The 23835-nt window shown below is 42.1% G+C and overlaps 1 protein-coding gene across 1 annotated transcript; it reads left to right on the top strand.

Annotated features, from left to right (window-relative positions):
• Window positions 1-7748: 7748 nt before the first annotated feature.
• On the top strand, window positions 7749-9659 carry LOC116023507. Its single transcript, XM_031264513.1, has one exon. The coding sequence runs from the start codon at window positions 7749-7751 to the stop codon at window positions 9657-9659; it is 1911 nt and encodes a 636-aa protein (XP_031120373.1).
• Window positions 9660-23835: the final 14176 nt, after the last annotated feature.

Below are 23835 nucleotides of genomic sequence, written 5' to 3'. Positions count from 1 at the left end.
GGCGCGGGCGCGTTTCTGGTGAACCTCTTCATATTGCAGAAACGTTATACTTAATAATAATGTTAAACACTTTTATAAATTTGATATTTATATTTTAGGAAATACCTAACATATATAATATATAATTTATATATTATTATTATTACTAGTATTTTCGCCCGTGCGTTGCACGGAATGGATTTGCTATAATATGTTAAGCATATTTAGATCGATATACAATTATGTAAATTATAATATCGAATATTATATAGTGCAATTGAATAATTGGGTTTGATCGGTTATGTTTTCTGATGTTATCATTGCTTGAATTTGAGTAAATAATTGCCCAATTAATAGTCAATGTGTAATTATATGCATCTGGTGCTAAAACTTTAGACATTTTATATATCAATATTTATGATTTGTATTAATTGGGCTAATTATCTCGTTGCCCAACAACTCATTTATAAAAATTATTTATGCAGATGATATATTTTCTATGTAAATATATAGCAATTTTGTCATCTTTGTATAAAAAGAAAACATAATAGTATATCAATGTAATTGTTTTGAATTTATTGAAAACCTTTTTGTATACGACATTGGTAGTATATTATATATTGTTATTGTAAATTTTTATACTTATTTTACATCACTAATAAAGTAAATTATCTAGAATTATAGTTTTTTAGTGCTTTATTTCAGAATTACTGGAGTAAAATATCCAGAGCCTTTTTTTTTTAAATATCCAGAACCTTAGTACTTCATGGATTATAAGATATTTCTAAAGCAGGTATGTATAGATTAACTCTGTTTTTTTAAGTGTATAGATTAACCTTATTTCATGAATGTTTGATTTGTGGGCATGTTTGATTTGTTGTGTATTTTTGCCTAACAGTTGGGTTGTATAATGTGTTAAGAGCTATAATTCTACCTAAACATGTCAAATTTTGGCTCTTTAGGTTATACTTTATTTATCCTTAGGATTTTATCTGTGTAATTAATTTGGTTTATTTTTTTTAATGTGTTATAGTTAGACTGAGTAAAATAATTATGTTTGCAAATAATATGGTAATCAGATGAAAAATGTATAGCTTGGAATAAAAAAAATCTGCATTGGATAAGCTAATTCATTTATTAACATTTTAAAAAAATACATTTAATTTGTTTTTAAAATTGTAAACATAGAGTTCTAAAATTATGAACATCAACCCGGGTACATATATAGCATAATTTACCCACATCTACCACGGCCGTTCCCCTTCTCACTCAATATGAAAAATCAATTTCGCTCCTCTCAATTTACCGGTGCGATGCACGAATAAATTTTTTTTATTATATAATTAGATAATAAAATAAAAAATGAAATTATAAACAATTTTAATATTTGAAAGTATACATTTATCTAATTATAAGATTAATGCAAAGGTATCATTCAATTAATTGAACAATATATGACTCGTTTGTCTGAAATTATCTTGAAAAGTTTTATGTGTAATTATATTATTACTAAAATAAATATGGTTAAAAATAGAAATAATTTAATTGTAATTATTATAAAACTAAATAAAACAACTCATGTTCAGCTTAATTACTATAATAATTATTAAGCAATTATTATTAGGTAATTATACTTTTATACCGTAAGTATATTTCTTTTCACCATATCGCCTTTACTTTTTTACCCATCCTCCATGTCTAAATGAATTAATTTTAATTATTATAAAAATAAATTCAATGATCCATGTTAAATTATAATTATACTAACATTCATGCATTTATTAACTTAATTAGCATAATAATTATTAGCCAATTATACAAACATATATGCAATTAATTCCTTAATCACCATAATAATTATCAAATAATTAAATTAATATTGTACAATTATACTTTTATACCTTAAGTATAAAAATATATATAGAAATATTACCATAGCAATTACACAGAATATTAAATGATTGTTTATTTTATTCTCTCTCTCTAACTCTCTCTCTCTCTCTCTCTCTCTCTTAGGGATGGCAATTCAACCCGCCCCCGATGGGGAAACCCGATCCCCGCCCCGACGGGGGCGGGTTCGGGGAATTATTTCGGGGAACGGGGGCAGGAATGGGGAAAAATTCCTCATCCCCGCCGGGGACGGGGACAGGGACGGGGAGGGTATTCCCCGCCCCGACCCCGATCCCCGCCCCGTCCCCGATTCCCCGTATATTATTATATTATATTTTTTATATATTAAAAGTGACAAACCATATACTATATAAATCATGTAATATAAATTATATATATTTAACAGTACGTACGTCACAGAATGTTCATAGCTTTAGGATGTACTCCGTATGGAACAGTATATATGCACTCCGTATGTAACAGTATATATGCACACAGTGATTCCATTTGATTCAATCATCATTATATATACAAAAATTGATGCATTGAATTGAGCAACCATATTTGATTCCATTTTATTTCGAAACATGCAACATAGACAATATGGTCAGAATAACATATATGAAGATTAAGTATATGAGAAATTAAAAGTTAAAACCCTAGAAGTTCATTTGTTTTGTTATGTACTTATATTTGGACTTTGGACTTTGAAAGAGTTCGAAATAATTTAAAGTGTTTGGACATTTTATATATGATTATGTATTTTTGTTTGAAAATTTGAAACTTTGGATATTTGTAGTAATCTTAGAGTTTGGATATTTTAATTTTATTAATCTATGTAGATTGAATTTGAACTTTGTTTAAGGATTCAAGACTTATTTATTTTTCATAATATTAGTTTAAAAAAAAATTGACATAACTTAAAAAAGTTCCCCGGGGATTCCCGTCCCGAAAATCCCCGCCGGGGAACGGGCGGGGACGGGGAATGGGGAGGGATTTCGGGGACGGGGACAGGGACCCCATTCCCCGGGTCCGCCCTGCCGTTGACATCCCTACTCACACACACATATAAAATCAAAAAATTAATTGTAATTATAAAATAAAATCCACACCCCATGTTAATTATAATTATAGTAATATCTATATAATTATTAGCTTAATTACTATATAATGATTTGGTCAATTATATACTAATATATGTTCAATTAATTTCTTAATTTTTATATTATATTATATATAGTAATATATTATAGTATATAGTATATATATATATATATATATATACTTATAAAATAAAAATCAAACAACCCATGTTTAAATATAATTATATTAATATTTGTATAATTATTAGCTTAACTAGTATTTTCACCCGTGCGTTGCACGGAATGAATTTGTTACAATATTACGCAAACCATAATATTATAGGTCTGTTTTGGGCGGGAAGTTAAAACTGAGGATATTGTTTTTATTAATTAGTATAGATTGCATTGCAGAGAAATATATATACTGAATTATTACCATTAGTAATTCTTGTCTAGAATTGTATTACGAATAGGAACGTAGGGAAGAATATATTTTATTAGGAATTCTATTTTAATTTACAATTGTATTAGAGATAGGAATTGTATTTCTATTTTAATTTACAATTGTATTAGAGATAGGAATTGTATTACTATTTTAATTTACAATTGTATTAGAGATAGGAATTGTATTACTATTTTAATTTACAATTGTATTAGAGATAGGAATTGTATTACCATATTTTATTACAATTGTATTAGAGATAGGAATTGTATTACCATATTTTATAATATTACGCAAACCATAATATTATAGGTCTGTTTTGGGCAGGAAGTTAAAACTGAGGATATTGTTTTTATTAATAGTATAGATTGCATTGCAGAGAAATATATATACTGAATTACTACCATTAGTAATTCTAGTCTAGAATTGTATTACGAATAGGAACGTAGGGAAGAATATATTTTATTAGGAATTCTATTTTAATTTACAATTGTATTAGAGATAGGAATTGTATTACCATATTTTATAATATTACGCAAACCATAATATTATAGGTCTGTTTTGGGCAGGAAGTTAAAACTGAGGATATTGTTTTTATTAATAGTATAGATTATTATAACAATTATTAGTCAATTATACTAATATATGTATAATTAATTTTTTAGTTATCATAATAATTATTAGGTAATTATACTAATATTTTACAATTATAATTTTATACTTTAAGTATAATATATATATATATATATATATTTCTAATTATACTATTATTATGGTAATTATTAATATACTTACCATAAAAAATATTAGTCAATTAAACTAATTTTGTGTAATTATGTTTGTAAAAAATATTGTGTAATTATATTTTTATTCTTTAATATAAAAAATATAGAGAGAGGGAGTAAAATAAAATTACCATAGTAATTACATAGAAAAATAGAAATAATAATTTATTTTGTACGTTCTTATAAGTATTATAACATAAGTATAAATAAATAAATAAATAAATAAATAAATAAATATATATATATATATATATATATATATATATATATATATTACATATAAATTAATTTCTAATAATTGCCGAAATTAATGTACCTAAATATTAATTATCTATTAACAAAATTGCATAATATACTTATTTTATATTTAAGGTATAATATTATTATTACAAAATAAATTATATTCTCATTCTTCCATTTAATTATTATGATACTTTTATGGTTATACACACACACACACACACTTTTAACTCTATATTTATTAGTATGATTTGTGTATATGCTTTAGGAAAATATTTATAATTAAAAAGATGATATAATTTAAAAAGTAAATTGTTAATTAGATTGCCTAATATAATTGTCTTACTAATTGATTACCATGCTACTATAATTCATATATTTTAAGTTTTTTATTACTAAGCTAAATACATATCCTTAATGATTAAGATAATCCTTAGTCGCATTCATAATACTTAAAGTATTACTTTAAATTTTTATAAATAAGAAATAATATTATTAAACCGAAATAATTAAAAATAATGTGTCTATTGTACAAAAGATTTTATAATTGACTTAATAATTAAGTATTAGTTTTTATTGCCTAATACAAATTGACAATTATTAAACATTATTTATGATGATATTTATTGTGTCCCTTGTAATATTAAAATTATTAGGTAGAATTTTTATAATTAAGATAGTACACATAAATTATATTTTATTTAATAAATAATAATAATTAATATAATTATCTAATATAAATTTACATTTATTAATAAGTATTTATGGTAATTATTATTAGGTATTAATAAAAGGGATAAAAAAGTTAAGAAGAAGAAGAAGAAAATGAGTAGGAAAGCATATATGTACGTATATGTATACGTATGTATGTGTGTATATATATATATATATATATATATATATATATATATATATATATATTTGTCATACAATATCGTAAGGTAAATTGATATAAAATTTAATAATTACCTCAAAATCAAATACATATATGTTCTAAGTAAACATTGGATTTTACAATTAAAAAGTGTGATATTCTTTTATTGATTTCAATAAAATATCACTGGTCAAACCCCTTATTTCTTCTGAAAGTCATCGACTCCTTTGCATATCTTCTCCTCCGGCTTTAGATAGCCCTTGTTTAGCAACTCCAGCAACACCATGTGTTCATACTGCGAAAAATATTTCATACACATACATAAATCGAAGTATAAACATTGAGACTAATGTCAAAGTATTAAAACAAAAACAATATTGTGCTACAACAAATAATATTTATCAAAAAATTGATATTGTAATCGATATTATAATGGATGTGATGGATAAATACGTACAAAGATTACCCGTTGAGCCGGTCCGCCAAGTATCACTCGATCCGACAATCGCCAACTGGCTGGTCCGTCATAGTTATCAACCCGACTGGGAAAAATCACTTGTGATTAACCGGTTTGCTTGTACCGATAGGCCTCGTGACAAAATGCTCTCGGATCGCCCTTGGAGTCGCCCCGACAGAAACACACCCGACCGATCTACCGAAGGATGACCGGTCGGTCAACAAAGTGACGCAACTTGCAAGCCGAAATCTTGACTTACACTACAAGTAACATCAGAACCCACTTGATCCGTAGTGTGGTGCCTGACAACTTGCAGAGATGGCGGTGCTGATACCTCGAGCAGCTGGTCTACACGTAGCTGTAGATCGACCGTCTAACCGAGCCAGTGGGAAGGCGCCACGTCAAGCCACCTGCAGCAGCTCATTAAATGCTCAAGACCGCCTTCAACTAGTATAAATAGGGGGTCTCCCTCCTTCACTGGGGATCCATCTCAGATTGAGTTCTACATTCACTACTCACAAGCACTCCACAACACTATCAGTCGTTTGTAATAGTTAGAACACCTGTAACGATCGCCTCGCGTGATCCACTTAGTATTGCAATCCATTCAACAGATTACCATTCGCCATTGCAACTCGTAGCCTCGGACCGCTCAGTCGTCGCCCGTAGACCGACCGACCGACTGACTCGCCGAGCGCCCCTTTTCTTCCATCCACTTGCAACATACGTATTCGTAGCGTAACCGTAATCCCAAGACAGTTTACGCTATCATTGGCGCCGTCTGTAGGGACCGAAGCGAGACACTCTGTCTGTCCCGTTAACTTTTTCACCTTGCTTGTTTGAGATGGCAACCAACAAGAGGAGTCGGAGTCAGGGCTACATGTAGAGGGAAGGCTCGACCCGTCAGGTTGGACACCACCCCGACAATGTGGCCGAAACACTCCCCGAGGATGATCTACGTCGACAGTTGGACCTGTCGAGGGGCTTGATGAACGAGCTCACCTCCAACCACGCAAGACATGATACACAAACCACCCAACCAGTCAGTCAGAATCCCGACCAGCAAGCTGGAACCACCCAACCAGTCAGTCAGAATCCCGACCAGCAAGCTGGACACGCAAATTTCCACCCCGTCATTTCACTACCAATGAATGGACACGCAAATTTCCACCCCGTCATTTCACTACCAATGAATGACACAACCACCTCAAATCTTCATATGCCGATGGCATACGCTATGCTACCCCCAACAGGTCAGATGCCGCCCCCAACACCAGGAGCACTTGGAGGTAACCCCGTTCAGGGAACGCCACCGCAAGGATTTGCTCACATGTATCAACCGTGGCCTGGGACTCCGGGGTATTATGTCGTGGCGCCAACCCCCCAAGTGATGGTAACCCCTCAAATTCCTGTTGTAGAACAACAGCAACCGGTAGCTCAACCTTCCCAAAGGCAATCACATCCGCAATCCCGAGAGCGTGACCCAGAGGAGATTTAATCAGCAGATCGGTCAAGGAGACCCGACCGGGAAGAATGTCGAGATCATAGTCAACCTGACGTTGCTCAACGTAGGAGTGCCTTCGATCGCATTCGGAAGAGTGCTAGATCTCGATTGGGGGCTCCGGATAACCATGACCGACCGAGGCAAAGACCACGGAGGACCCTAGAAACGGAGAGAAGCAGCACTGGGAGTGCGTCGCAGTCCAGAGGGGAAGGCAGGACAGGACGACTAGCCGGTCGGGTGGGTGACCGACCGGACAGGAGAGAACGACGTCCAAGCAGGGAAGATAGTCCTTACCGTCAGTTCGCCAGGATGCAGGAGAAAATGGACTAGTTGCAACGTGAGCTACGTGAGAAGAACAAAGAGGGAGAGCCATCCAGTTCGTTGATTGACACCCCCTTCACTGACGATGTCATAAGTACACATTACCCACAGGACTTGAGGATCCCACTGGTCCGAACTTACAATGGACGATCTGACCCACAGGATCACATCAACATGTATTATGGCAGCATGCTGATGTTAGGAGTATGCGATGCCGTCATATGCAGAGCTTTCTTCGCCACCCTGGTAGGTAGAGCAGCCGAGTGGTTCAGAAGTTTGGAGCCTCGTTCGATCGCGAATTTCAGCCAACTAGCTGACAAGTTCGTAAGACGTTTTGCAGCCAGCAAGTCAAGGAAGAAGCCTTACACCTATCTGAACAAGGTAAAACAGGACGTAGGGGAAGCCTTGTCAGCTTACCTGTCCAGATGGGAGCGAGAAGTAGACCAGGTTGAACCAATGGAAGATCAGGTAGCGGTTCATGCATTCCTCTCGTCGCTCCGATCCGGGGCACTTTACTATGACCTCATTGTCAAGCCCCCGAAGACATATGAAGAGGCGATCACTCGGGCCAGACACCATGCAGACGCCACCGAGGCCAACACAACGAAGAGACGAGAGGAGCAACCGGTCGGTCGGGACAAAGGTCACGACCAAAGAAGAGATCGACCACGATTTAGGCAGCGTGGCCGGACGAGGGATGGACCGCGATTCACTCCACTGAACAAGCCACTGGTAGAAGTTTTGCAATTCACCGAGCAGTGTAATCTAGTGCACCCACCCGAGCCGGTACCCGAAGGGGCAGATAGAAGCAAGTATTGTGCCTTCCACAAGGTCAGAGGGCATGATACGACGGAATGCATAGCCTTGCGACCGATCATTGAGCAACTCATTCAGAGTGGAGAGTTGGAGCAGTTCATGAGGAAAGACGGCCAAGATAAGGGTAAGGCCAAGAAAAACGTCTGGAGAAGAAATCAGAAGGAACAATCGAAGGCACCCAGCCCACCCGAGTCCCACGATGATAAGGCGACTGGAAAAAAGCCGGTGATTCATGTCATCTACGGAGGACCGGAGGGAGGAGACTCTTCCCGCCAGAGGAAACAATGGGCAAGGAACCTGTACATAGGATCAGTGCAGTCAGAACCGCGAGAGAAGAAGAAGCGCACGAAGCCAATATTCTTCACTGATGATGATCTTCCCATCCATGGAGAAACCCAGAGCGACTCGCTCGTCATCACGATGGACATCAATGGGACGGATGTGCAACGGGTGCTAGTTGACACGGGGAGCTCGATAGACATCTTATACTTCGACGTGTTCACACGTTTAAGTCTATCGGCCGACAAGTTGGCCCCCCTGCGGACCCCATTGTTTGGCTTCACCGGCGATTCCATAGAAGCGGAAGGAATCATCAGTTTAAACATCGAGATGGGCACCCACCCGAATGTTCTAAAGACTACCATGGACTTTGTGGTGGTCAAGCTGAAATGCGTACACAATGCGATACTCGATCGACCTGGCATCACCCAAGCGGCCGTCGTCATATCGATGAACCACTTGTGCGTGAAATTCCACACACCCAATGGGATCGGGGTGCTTCGGGGAGACCAGCGAGTTGCACGACAGTGTTACGCACAAGCAGTCAAGCAATCGAATCGTGAGGACGCTAGAATCCACACCATATCGCAGCAGGTAGATTATGGAGAACTCAAGGAGAAGCTGCAACCAGCTTCAGAAATGGAAGAGATCGTACTGGACCCCAATCAACTAGAGCGAACGGTTAGGATCGGTCGGGGTCTCCCGGTCGGTCTACGAGAAGAAATCATCAGTGTTCTGCATAAGTTCAGGAGCATCTTCGCCTGGGGACCAGAGGACATGCCCGAGATCGATCGGTCTGTCATATGCCACCGCCTATCCATTCAACCGGGATTCAAGCCGGTCAAGCAAAAGAAAAGGCACCTGTCAAGCGAGAGGCGAAAGTTTGTGAAGAAGGAGACCGCCACCCTCCTAGCGGTAGGTCACATCCGGGAGGTCCTGTACCCGGAGTGGTTGGCAAACGTGGTCCTTGCGCCAAAACCACCCACATAGAGGATGTGTGTAGATTACACCGATCTAAACAAAGCCTGCCCAAAGGACCCTTACCCATTGCCAAATCCCGACCAGATGGTTATTGAGACTGCCGGGTGTGAGCTGCTGAGCTTTATGGATGCATTCAAAAGATACCATCAAATTTTCATGTGCAAAGAAGACGAAGAGAAGACCGCCTTCATCACCCCTGATGGGGTGTTTTGCTACATGGTGATGGCATTCGGTTTACGGAACTCTGGAGCCACATATCAACGGATGGTGAACAAGCTGTTCAAAGGCCTGCTTGGGTCGACAATGGAAGCATACGTCGACGACATGCTGGTCAAAAGTCGCTCGAAGGAAACACACCCAACCGACCTGGCCAAAGCATTCAAAGTGATGGAAACATTCAACCTGCGTTTAAATCCGAGTAAGTGTGCCTTCGCTATCCAAACAGGGAAGTTCTTGGGATTTATGATGACGGGTCGGGGAATCGAACCGAACCCTGAGAAGGTCAGAGCAATCATGGAGATGCAGCCCCCCAGTCAGTCAAAGACGTCCAGCGACTGACCGGTCGACTCGCAGCACTCAGTCGTTTCTTGTCTAAATCGGCTGAAAAGTCCCTACCATTCTTTCAAATATTGAAGAACTCCAATGGTTTTGAATGGACATCTGCATGTCAATCAGCCTTTGAAGAATTGAAATCTTACCTGAGCTCCTCACTAGTCCTTTCCAAACCAGAGAAGGAGGAAACCTTGTACGTTTACTTAGCCGTGTCGGACCGAGCGGTCAATTCGGTGCTTGTTCGGGAGGAAGCGAAAGGGGTCCAAAAACCGATCTACTACGTCAGCAAAGCCTTGCAATGACCGGAATTGCGCTACACAAAATTCGAGAAGACCGCATTTGCACTCTGGGTGACTACTCGGAAGCTTGCGGCATATTTTCAAGCTCATCCAGTTGTAGTTTTGACCGACCAACCACTCGGGACGATCCTCAGAAACCCAACATCCTCGGGGCGACTGATCAAATGGGTCATGATGTTAACCCAATTTGCCATTGAGTACAAGCCACGCCTGACCATCAAGGGACAAGCATTAGTCGACTTCATCGTCGAATGCACTACAAGGGACCCGGAGCCTGACCAACCAACCGCCCTAGAAGAACCCTGGTGGGAAGCCTCCACTGACGGATCGTCCAGCAAGAAAGAGTATGGGGGAGGAATCGTGCTTACATCTCCTGAAGGCTTCAAAGTGTATCAAGCTCTAATCTTCAAATTCCGACCCACCAATAACGAAGCGGAATACGAGGCACTCATAGGCGGTCTACGGCTGGCCAAGCAGATGAAGGCCGACCGACTGCGATTACGGTCAGACTCCCGATTGATAATTGGACAGCTCTCTAATACGATCGAAGCAAAGGAGGACCGGATGATACGATACAAAGACATCGCACTTGAGTGGTTGCAGCAGTTTGACAAATATGAGCTGATTCAAGTACCAAGGGCGGAAAACACAGATGCCGACATGCTATCCAAATTGACCCAGGAAGCTCCCGAATACGTGTCAAAGATTGCTCGGGTCGAAGAAATTGTAACGCCTAGCATCGACATCATTGAGGTTCGACCGGTCGAGATAAGCGAGCCAGACTGGATGTACGATCTGAAAGGATACATAACCGATGGCACCCTACCGGACGATCCTGCACGAGCAAAGAAAGTCAGATTGAGGGCACCCCGATTCCAGTTGATCGACGGTAGGCTCTACAAACGATCGTATGGCGGACCACTCCTGAGGTGTTTGACTAGCAATGAGGCTAAGATTGTGATTGAAGAAGTCCATGACGGAATCTGCTCGGCCCACCAAGGACCAAGGACGCTAGCGCAAAAGATTGTCTTGTTAGGTTACTACTGGCCCTCTATGAATTTGGATTGTGAGCAGTACGTGCGGCGATGCGCTACATGCCAAGAATTCCACAAGTTGCCCGGTCGACCAGCGACCTACTACCAGCTGGTCAGCGAGGTAATTCCATTCGCAAGATTGGGAGTAGACTTGATTGGTGCATTCCCAATGACGGCCGGTTGAAAAAAGTACGTGATAGTGGCCGTTGATTACTTCACCAAGTGGGTCGAAGCCGAAGTGTTAGCGACCATTACCTCCCAACAGTGTCAGAAGTTCTTATGGCACAATGTGATCACTCGCTTTGGCGTACCCGTCCATCTAACCACAGACAATGGGACATAATTTGACAGTCGACAGTTCAGAAACTTCATGGCTCACTTGGGCATCAGACACACCCGGGCGGCCGTAGCATATCCACAAGCCAATGGACAAGTGGAGAATGCTAACCGAACGATTCTAGACGGGCTGAAGAAGAAGCTGCAAAGTGCTGGCCGGGGATGGGTAGAAGAACTTCCATACGTCCTGTGGACCTATCGGACCACTCCAAGACGAGCAACCAACGAAACACCTTTCTCACTGGCCTACGGATTTGAAGCGAGAGTACCAATTGAAGCATGGTTACCTACCGCTCGGGAAAGGAATTTCCGACCGGAGGATAATGATGAAATGCAAGGAGTAGAACTCAACTTTGTAGAGGAGAAGAGAGACATGGCAGCTCGGAGAATGATCGAATATCAAAAGGCCGCCAAGACTTACCATGACGGTCGAGTGAAGCCCTGCTACTTCCAAGTAGGCGACTTGGTGCTCCGGCGGAGAGAAGCTAGCAGACCGACCGACCACGGGAAGTTTGCCAGGAAGTGGGAAGGTCCCTACAAAGTTTCTGCAGTCGTCCAACCCGGCACTTACAAATTGGAAACTCCATCTGGACGACTGGTCGATCGGGTGTGGAACTCCGAGCACCTCGTGAAATTCTATAAGTAATGTAGGGTCACTAGTGTGATGATTGTAACTGAAATGACGGAATGAAGATTTTGGTTCTTGACATCTCATTGTATGGACGAGTCAAAAAAAAAATCCTGGTCCTATCGTTTGAGGTTTTTTGATCGGTTGAGTTATCCCGACCTAACCCGCACGATCTCGACCGGTCGAGTGTGTGATTAAGTTCACTTGTTATCTCCCGGAGCTATCGTTTGAGGTTTTGATCGGTTGAGTTATCCCGACCTAACCCGCACGATCTCGACCGGTCGAGTGTGTGATTAAGTTCACTTGTTATCTCTCAGAGCTATCGTTTGAGGTTTTGATCGGTTGAGTTATCCCGACCTAACCCGCACGATCTCGACCGGTCGAGTGTGTGATTAAGTTCACTTGTAATCTCCCGGAGCTATCGTTTGAGGTTTTGATCGCTTGAGTTATCCCGACCTAACCCTCACGATTTCGACCGACCGAGTATGTGATTAAGTGCGCTTATTATCCTCCGGAACCATCGTTAGAGGACGATTGATCGGTTGAGTTATCACAGCCCAACCCACATGGTTTAATCCGGTAGAATGTGCGACTGAGTACACTGCTTATGGACTTACCACTGAAGGTTTTGTCCAAGTATATATCTCCCGGACCGACCAACTGGTCTTGTCCGGTTGATCAATTGGTTGTAGTCATTAGCCANAATTCCACAAGTTGCCCGGTCGACCAGCGACCTACTACCAGCTGGTCAGCGAGGTAATTCCATTCGCAAGATTGGGAGTAGACTTGATTGGTGCATTCCCAATGACGGCCGGTTGAAAAAAGTACGTGATAGTGGCCGTTGATTACTTCACCAAGTGGGTCGAAGCCGAAGTGTTAGCGACCATTACCTCCCAACAGTGTCAGAAGTTCTTATGGCACAATGTGATCACTCGCTTTGGCGTACCCGTCCATCTAACCACAGACAATGGGACATAATTTGACAGTCGACAGTTCAGAAACTTCATGGCTCACTTGGGCATCAGACACACCCGGGCGGCCGTAGCATATCCACAAGCCAATGGACAAGTGGAGAATGCTAACCGAACGATTCTAGACGGGCTGAAGAAGAAGCTGCAAAGTGCTGGCCGGGGATGGGTAGAAGAACTTCCATACGTCCTGTGGACCTATCGGACCACTCCAAGACGAGCAACCAACGAAACACCTTTCTCACTGGCCTACGGATTTGAAGCGAGAGTACCAATTGAAGCATGGTTACCTACCGCTCGGGAGAGGAATTACCGACCAGAGGATAATGATGAAATGCAAGGAGTAGAACTCAACTTTGTAGAGGAGAAGAGAGACATGGCAGCTCGGAGAATTATCGAATATCAAAAGGCCGCCAAGACTTACCATGACGGTCGAGTGAAGCCTCGCTACTTCCAAGTAGGCGACTTGGTGCTCCGACGAAGAGAAGCTAGCAGACCGACCGACCACGGGAAGTTTGCCAGGAAGTGGGAAGGTCCCTACAAAGTTTCTGCAGTCGTCCAACCCGGCACTTACAAATTGGAAACTCCATCTGGACGACTGGTCGATCGGGTGTGGAATTCCGAGCACCTCGTGAAATTCTATAAGTAATGTAGGGTCACTAGTGTGATGATTGTAACTGAAATGACGGAATGAAGATTTTGGTTCTTGACATCTCATTGTATGGACGAGTCAAAAAAAAAATCCTGGTCCTATCGTTTGAGGTTTTTTGATCGGTTGAGTTATCCCGACCTAACCCGCACGATTTCGACCGGTCGAGTGTGTGATTAAGTTCACTTGAAATCCTGGAGCTATCGTTTGAGGTTTTGATCGGTTGAATTATCCCGACCTAACCTGCACGATTTCGACCGGTCGAGTGTGTGATTAAGTTTACTTGTTATCTCCCGGAGCTATCGTTTGAGGTTTTGATCGGTTGAGTCATCCCGACCTAACCCGCACGATCTCGACCGGTCGAGTGTGTGATTAAGTTCACTTGTTATCTCCCGGAGCTATCGTTTGAGGTTTTGATCGGTCGAGTTATCCCGACCTAACCCGCACGATTTCGACCGGTCGAGTATGTGATTAAGTGCGCTTATTATCTTCCGGAACCATCGTTAGAGGTCGTTGATCGGTTGAGTTATCACAGCCCAACCCACATGGTTTAATCCGGTAGAATGTGCGACTGAGTACACTTCTTATGGACTTACCACTGAAGGTTTTGTCCAAGTATATATCTCCCGGACCGACCAACTGGTCTTGTCCGGTTGATCAATTGGTTGTAGTCATTAGCCAATCACCTTCAATATTGAAGGGCGCCGAAAGCAAGTGACCCCACGAGTAGCCACATGCTTGGCGCTTTGCATGAGCCGAGGGTCAGTTGCGATGTTTTAACGGACTGCAACCTAGTTGTTGTATTTTTGCAGGTTGAAAGTCGCATGGTGACTGGTAGGTCGGACACGAAGAAAACAAAAACATGTCAAGGTCACAGACAATGAGTAAATAAGCAACTTCTATTCAAAAAATATTCAACGTACAGATCAACCATCTACTTAGGGTCTTGGTTCCTAGAAGCAGCAGTGGAGGGATCAGTCGGACCAGTAGCAGGATTGGTAAAGGGCTCCGGGCCAGGAGGCGCCACATCTTCAGGCAGCATGGCGCGTAACTCCTCCCAGGTTTCAGGTTGCACGGCCTCCTCCAAGGCCCGGTGCAGCAGCACCTGCATAGCTTCCTTTCCCCGAGAATAGCCCCAAGCAGCCTCTCTACGGAGCATCTTGAGCCCCACCGGGTCCCGTTGCAATGTCTAAAACAAGGGGAGAGCAGCTTCCTCGGACTGGCAAGCAGATGCGACTAAGTCAGGGAGGGCGGCCGGTCGATTAGCAAAGTAAGCGACCGCATCCTTATGGAACTGAGCAGAGCCTGGATATTGCTCCCAAGACCTCAAGGCGGCCTCATGCTTCCTCACTTTCTCTCTTAACATCTTCAACTCCTCCTCCCGCTCTACGTCANATTGGAAACTCCATCTGGACGACTGGTCGATCGGGTGTGGAATTCCGAGCACCTCGTGAAATTCTATAAGTAATGTAGGGTCACTAGTGTGATGATTGTAACTGAAATGACGGAATGAAGATTTTGGTTCTTGACATCTCATTGTATGGACGAGTCAAAAAAAAAATCCTGGTCCTATCGTTTGAGGTTTTTTGATCGGTTGAGTTATCCCGACCTAACCCGCACGATTTCGACCGGTCGAGTGTGTGATTAAGTTCACTTGAAATCCTGGAGCTATCGTTTGAGGTTTTGATCGGTTGAATTATCCCGACCTAACCTGCACGATTTCGACCGGTCGAGTGTGTGATTAAGTTTACTTGTTATCTCCCGGAGCTATCGTTTGAGGTTTTGATCGGTTGAGTCATCCCGACCTAACCCGCACGATCTCGACCGGTCGAGTGTGTGATTAAGTTCACTTGTTATCTCCCGGAGCTATCGTTTGAGGTTTTGATCGGTCGAGTTATCCCGACCTAACCCGCACGATTTCGACCGGTCGAGTATGTGATTAAGTGCGCTTATTATCTTCCGGAACCATCGTTAGAGGTCGTTGATCGGTTGAGTTATCACAGCCCAACCCACATGGTTTAATCCGGTAGAATGTGCGACTGAGTACACTTCTTATGGACTTACCACTGAAGGTTTTGTCCAAGTATATATCTCCCGGACCGACCAACTGGTCTTGTCCGGTTGATCAATTGGTTGTAGTCATTAGCCAATCACCTTCAATATTGAAGGGCGCCGAAAGCAAGTGACCCCACGAGTAGCCACATGCTTGGCGCTTTGCATGAGCCGAGGGTCAGTTGCGATGTTTTAACGGACTGCAACCTAGTTGTTGTATTTTTGCAGGTTGAAAGTCGCATGGTGACTGGTAGGTCGGACACGAAGAAAACAAAAACATGTCAAGGTCACAGACAATGAGTAAATAAGCAACTTCTATTCAAAAAATATTCAACGTACAGATCAACCATCTACTTAGGGTCTTGGTTCCTAGAAGCAGCAGTGGAGGGATCAGTCGGACCAGTAGCAGGATTGGTAAAGGGCTCCGGGCCAGGAGGCGCCACATCTTCAGGCAGCATGGCGCGTAACTCCTCCCAGGTTTCAGGTTGCACGGCCTCCTCCAAGGCCCGGTGCAGCAGCACCTGCATAGCTTCCTTTCCCCGAGAATAGCCCCAAGCAGCCTCTCTACGGAGCATCTTGAGCCCCACCGGGTCCCGTTGCAATGTCTGAAACAAGGGGAGAGCAGCTTCCTCGGACTGGCAAGCAGATGCGACTAAGTCAGGGAGGGCGGCCGGTCGATTAGCAAAGTAAGCGACCGCATCCTTATGGAACTGAGCAGAGCCTGGATATTGCTCCCAAGACCTCAAGGCGGCCTCATGCTTCCTCACTTTCTCTCTTAACATCTTCAACTCCTCCTCCCGCTCTACGTCAGCAGACCGAGACCGAATGAAGTGCTCGACACTCGAGTGGGCAACCTGGAAAATGGCTTAGTCAGTCACACCAGAAAACGGATGAGGGGGGAGAGAGTAAAATTACAATCAACAAGTCGGAGCGGGTACCTGAGATAGATCGCGGACAAGATGCTCTCCCACATAGTTAGTCGTCTGGCTGAACAAGTTCACAGGAGGAGGAACGTACTAGAACATCACATTAAACATCTCGGAAATGCTGACTAAGCCACGATTCAGTATGTCGACAAAGGGAGCCTCCTCACCGGTCACCCGGGGTCTCTTGGGGTCCGTTGCAGGTGCAAGTACTGGCGTCTCAATTTCAGTTTCTCCCATCGGGCGCTTCTCGCTTGACCTGGTCTGGACAGGGGCGACGGACAAACCGGACGGACGAGAGGAAACTGGTGGTTGGTCACCCGCGTGCTGCTCCCCGGATGACGCGGTGGTCTTCTTCTTAAAAACGACCTTCAAGCTCTTTGACGTTTTCCCCCCATGCAAGCTCTTTCCAGTCGTCCCGAGAATCTCCTCCAAATCGCTGCCTAGCTCCATCTCCTGTTGACCTGCGCAAGGGAAAAAACACAAGGCGTTAGGAAAANTTGATCGGTTGAGTTATCCCGACCTAACCCGCACGATTTCGACCGGTCGAGTGTGTGATTAAGTTCACTTGAAATCCTGGAGCTATCGTTTGAGGTTTTGATCGGTTGAATTATCCCGACCTAACCTGCACGATTTCGACCGGTCGAGTGTGTGATTAAGTTTACTTGTTATCTCCCGGAGCTATCGTTTGAGGTTTTGATCGGTTGAGTCATCCCGACCTAACCCGCACGATCTCGACCGGTCGAGTGTGTGATTAAGTTCACTTGTTATCTCCCGGAGCTATCGTTTGAGGTTTTGATCGGTCGAGTTATCCCGACCTAACCCGCACGATTTCGACCGGTCGAGTATGTGATTAAGTGCGCTTATTATCTTCCGGAACCATCGTTAGAGGTCGTTGATCGGTTGAGTTATCACAGCCCAACCCACATGGTTTAATCCGGTAGAATGTGCGACTGAGTACACTTCTTATGGACTTACCACTGAAGGTTTTGTCCAAGTATATATCTCCCGGACCGACCAACTGGTCTTGTCCGGTTGATCAATTGGTTGTAGTCATTAGCCAATCACCTTCAATATTGAAGGGCGCCGAAAGCAAGTGACCCCACGAGCAGCCACATGCTTGGCGCTTTGCATGAGCCGAGGGTCAGTTGCGATGTTTTAACGGACTGCAACCTAGTTGTCGTATTTTTGCAGGTTGAAAGTCGCATGGTGACTGGTCGGTCGGACACGAAGAAAACAAAAACATGTCAAGGTCACAGACAATGAGTAAATAAGCAACTTCTATTCAAAAAATATGAAAACGATGATCAAAGTCTGACCGGCACAAAGACGGGGCCGGTCTCCCGTGAAAATATTCAACCTACAGATCAACCATCTACTTAGGGTCTTGGTTCCTAGAAGCAGCAGTGGAGGGATCAGTCGGACCAGTAGCAGGATCGGTAAAGGGCTCCGGGCCAGGCGGCGCCACATCTTCAGGCAGCATGGCGCGTAACTCCTCCCAGGTTTCAGGTTGCACGGCCTCCTCCAAGGCCCGTTGCAGCAGCACCTGCATAGCTTCCTTTCCCCGAGAATAGCCCCAAGCAGCCTCTCTACGGAGCATCTTGAGCCCCACCGGGTCCCGTTGCAATGTCTGAAACAAGGGGAGAGCAGCTTCCTCGGACTGGCAAGCAGATGCGACTAAGTCAGGGAGGGCGGCCGGTCGATTAGCAAAGTAAGCGACCGCATCCTTATGGAACTGAGCAGAGCCTGGATATTGCTCCCAAGACCTCAAGGCGGCCTCATGCTTCCTCACTTTCTCTCTTAACATCTTCAACTCCTCCTCCCGCTCTACGTCAGCAGACCGAGACCGAATGAAGTGCTCGACACTCGAGTGGGCAACCTGGAAAATGGCTTAGTCAGTCACACCAGAAAACGGATGAGGGGGGAGAGAGTAAAATTACAATCAACAAGTCGGAGCGGGTACCTGAGATAGATCGCGGACAAGATGCTCTCCCACATAGTTAGTCGTCTGGCTGAACAAGTTCACAGGAGGAGGAACGTACTAGAACATCACATTAAACATCTCGGAAATGCTGACTAAGCCACGATTCAGTATGTCGACAAAGGGAGCCTCCTCACCGGTCACCCGGGGTCTCTTGGGGTCCGTTGCAGGTGCAAGTACTGGCGTCTCAATTTCAGTTTCTCCCATCGGGCGCTTCTCGCTTGACCTGGTCTGGACAGGGGCGACGGACAAACCGGACGGACGAGAGGAAACTGGTGGTTGGTCACCCGCGTGCTGCTCCCCGGATGACGCGGTGGTCTTCTTCTTAAAAACGACCTTCAAGCTCTTTGACGTTTTCCCCCCATGCAAGCTCTTTCCAGTCGTCCCGAGAATCTCCTCCAAATCGCTGCCTAGCTCCATCTCCTGTTGACCTGCGCAAGGGAAAAAACACAAGGCGTTAGGAAAAGAGTCAAGATGAATTGCACAATCTCGCCGACCGACCGACCACCTGTGATGTTTTGATCAGTTGCCTCGTAAGATAGAGGGGGGAGCCGAGCCGATTTCAGTGCGTCAGGAGAATGAAAAATTTCCCAAGTGTAGCTCTCTAACGATATCTTTTGCACAGCCGTCTTGATCAGCGAAGTCTTGCGCGGTGACACGCACTTACGCATTTGTTCTGACCAGACATTCGTGAAGGGTGACCCATCATCCAGACGTACCCGAAGGAACTTGTTTCTCCATCTGCGATGATTGTCCGGAATATTAGAGATTTTACCAATCACCTCGCGGCTCTAGATCATGATAAAGCCGCTCCCATAATTTTTTCCCATTGGCTTCACCAGATGCAGGAAATTGAAGAGCTCCACTGTGCATGGGACGTGATGACGCTGATAGATCTGTGGGAAGCATGCCAAGATCCGGTGGCCATTAGGTGCTATCTGACCGGGGACTACGCCGTAGTAATTCACAAACTTGACAAGAAATGGGTCGAGTGGAAATCGCAGCCCACCCTTCAAAGAGTCCACATGAACACCTATCCACTTGTCGGAGTGACAGTCAATGATGTTGTCCATTTCACGATCAACCTTATACCTGACCGTTCCTCCGAGTATGTCTTCTACCTGTTCTTCCTCCTTGACTGACACGTCGACTAGAGTTCCATAGGCGCCACACGGATCCAAGTAGAGAAACTTGCCACTCGTAAGGTTCGGTTTGCTAACCGATGGCCCTACAGGTCTAGCTGATATCCCTTGATCCCGATGACTCTTTTTTTTCGACGGGACTCTAGTCGGAGCAGATTTAGTACGGACGGCCAGAGGTTCTTTGGCTAGCCTCCCTTCAACCGGTTGAACTACAAAAACCTCATCGGAGCGACCTGGTGACGACTCTCCAGACGCACTAAGTGTTTCCTCATCACCTTGATCGTCGTAGTCGCGACATGATAAATTCTGACTATCATCTGAAGGCATGCTGCACACGCAAAGAACATGCAAGAAGTTAACAAATGGAATCAAAGGCTAGTCAGAATCATTATGGCAAAGACTACAATCACACTCAACAGACCCAATATACTACAACAAAGCACTATTAGGAAGCAAGAACATGACAAGATTAAGCGGAGCATAGTGCAAGGCCGAATGACTGATCGGCCTCGGCGACCGGTCGACCGAAGCTAAAAAAAAAAAGAAAGAAAAAAAAAGAAGAAAGAGGGCGGAGCAGTTACAATGGATCAAGTGCCCAATAGCCATATAGCGAACAACAAGCAAAGAAGGCAATACGACTGACCAGTTGATCTGACCATCTGACCGGTCGACCGAGCACAACAAACAGACAACTACAACATCAATTGGTCGGCAACACAACAACAAAACATATATAGGTTATGCATGATCGTTCGCAAAAAAAAAATTAAAAAAATTTATTATATATATTGATTTTGGCCGACCGGCCAAAATTAATTCTGGCCGATCGGCCATATAATAAAAAAAAAAGAGAAGAAAAATAATATACATATATATATATATATATATATATATATATATATATATATAATGTATATTACTTACAGTAGTGAGGAAAGAAAGCAATAGAGAAAAACAAATGGACGTACATGGTGTAAGTGTAGCAGCAGATCGTCGGACACGTAGAGCGGCAAAGAAGATGAACAGACTTTTTTTCTTCAGGGCTAGGGTTTCGGTCGGTCAAAGAAAAAAAGGAAAGCAAAAAAAAAAAGGGAGAGGGGAAAGGAAAGAAATTTTACCTTGCAAAGTGATCAGCAAAGCCCAGAGGTTGCAGGTTGGCCAAAGGGAGAAGAGTAAAAATGAACTTTCACCAAAGGATATTTATAGGAGAAGAGATGGGCCTAGAAGTTGAAGGGACGGCCCGTTCACGTGGAGGCCCAGATTCGCGCCACCTGTCCCACTTTGCATGCTAGCCATCCGATCAGAATCTCCAGCGACTTGCAAAAATTGGGAAGTTACCAAAAGGTGCCTGGATGCTTGAAAACCGACCGAACGAAGCGCAACCCGCAACAAGACGATTGGAAGAAATTGCAAGAACAAAATTCACTTCTCGAACCCGACGACTCTCGCGGATTCAAGAAGTGGGGGACTCGTGATGGATAAATACGTACAAAGATTACCCGTTGAGCCGGTCCGCCAAGTATCACTCGATCCGACAATCGCCAACTGGCTGGTCCGTCATAATCATCAACCCGACTGGGATAAATCACTTGTGATTAACCGGTTTGCTTGTACCGATAGGCCTCGTGACAAAATGCTCTCGGATCGCCCTTGGAGTCGCCCCGACAGAAACACACTCGACCGATCTACCGAAGGATTACCGGTCGGTCAACAAAGTGACGCAACCTGCAAGCCGAAATCTTGACTTACACTACAAGTAACATCAGAACCCACTTGATCCGCAGTGCGGTGCCTGACAACTTGCAGAGATGGCGGTGCTGATACCTCGAGCAGCTGGTCTACATGTAGCTGTAGATCGACCGTCTGACCGAGCCAGTGGGAAGGCGCCACGTCAAGCCACCTGCAGCAGCTCATTAAATGCTCAAGACCGCCTTCAACTAGTATAAATAGGGGGTCTCCCTCCTTCACTGGGGATCCATCTCAAATTGAGTTCTACATTCACTACTCACAAGCACTCCACAACACTACCAGTCGTTTGTAATAGTTAGAACACCTGTAACGATCGCCTCGCGTGATCCACTTAATATTGCAATCCATTCAACATATTACCATTCGCCATTGCAACTCGTAGCCTCGGACCGCTCAGTCGTCGCCCGTAGACCGACCGACCGACTGACTCGCCGAGCGCCCCTTTTCCTCCATCCACTTGCAACATACGTATTCGTAGCGTAACCGTAATCCCGGGACAGTTTACGCTATCAGGATGCAACACCAATCCATTATATTTACAGGGAGGTGGAGAAGAAAATAAGAGAGCCTCCAAGATATGATTTCACAGAGAATGGGAAGAAGAGACAGTCAGTGCAAATTGAAGAATTATGATTTTCAAAATCAACAATCCATTGTATTTATAGGTAAAAATGGTGAGAATTATAATTTTGTTAATTTTTCAAAAGGAAAGTATAATTAATTACTTAACATTTTTAATGATTAATTCTAAATGAGATTTGTAATCCTCCGTGCATTCTAAATTATTAATCTCCATACTACTCCGTATTATTTTGTAACCTCCATATACGTATACATTAGAATATATTTTTCTTAACTTTTAAATGATAAATAATTTGAGATAATACGTTGGAAGCTTACAACTTTAGTTGTAGCAAAATTCTCTATTTAAATAACAAAATGTTATGCTATTACATTTCAAAATAATATTATTCTACCATAATAATAAAAAATTACCATTTCAAAATATATTCTAATCTATACTTATAAAATATATGAAAATATATTAGAATATTATAATATTATGGAGGTTACAAAATAATAGTTATTAGAATATTATAATATTATGGAGGTTACAAAATAATAGTATGGATGTTACAAAATAATTATGGAGGTTACAAAATAATAGTATGGATGTTACAAAATATTCTCTATTTAAATAACAAAATGTTATGCTATTACATTTCAAAATAATATTATTCTACCATAATAATACAAAACTACCATTTCAAAATATATTCTAATCTATACTTATAAAATATATGAAAATATATTAGAATATTATAATATTATGAAGGTTACAAAATAATATTATGGATGTTACAAAATAATATTATAATATTATAATTATAATTATAATATAGTAATATAAAATAATATATTTTATACATATAGATTAGAATATATTTTTCCTAATTTCTAAATGATAATCAATACGTATGAATGGTAGATAATGCAATAATATTAATAATATTACCATATTACCATAAATATATATATGGATAATTAATCAATTATAGGTGAATGAAATTGGTAGGAAATTGGTATGAAATTGGTATGTTCTTAGTAATTGACTGATTTTATGANTAAAATAATATATTTTATACATATAGATTAGAATATATTTTTCCTAATTTCTAAATGATAATCAATACGTATGAATGGTAGATAATGCAATAATATTAATAATATTACCATATTACCATAAATATATATATGGATAATTAATCAATTATAGGTGAATGAAATTGGTAGGAAATTGGTATGAAATTGGTATGTTCTTAGTAATTGACTGATTTTATGAATAATAAATATATATAGATAATTAATAAA

This window comes from Ipomoea triloba, chromosome 6 (assembly GCF_003576645.1).
Source record: "Ipomoea triloba cultivar NCNSP0323 chromosome 6, ASM357664v1".
Taxonomy (NCBI): Eukaryota; Viridiplantae; Streptophyta; class Magnoliopsida; order Solanales; family Convolvulaceae; genus Ipomoea; species Ipomoea triloba.
This window is presented reverse-complemented; position numbering and strand designations above follow the sequence as displayed.

Bases quoted from the DNA above. Each gene is read 5' to 3' on its own strand.
- LOC116023507 (XM_031264513.1), top strand. From the start codon at position 7,749: ATGTATTATGGCAGCATGCTGATGTTAGGAGTATGCGATGCCGTCATA.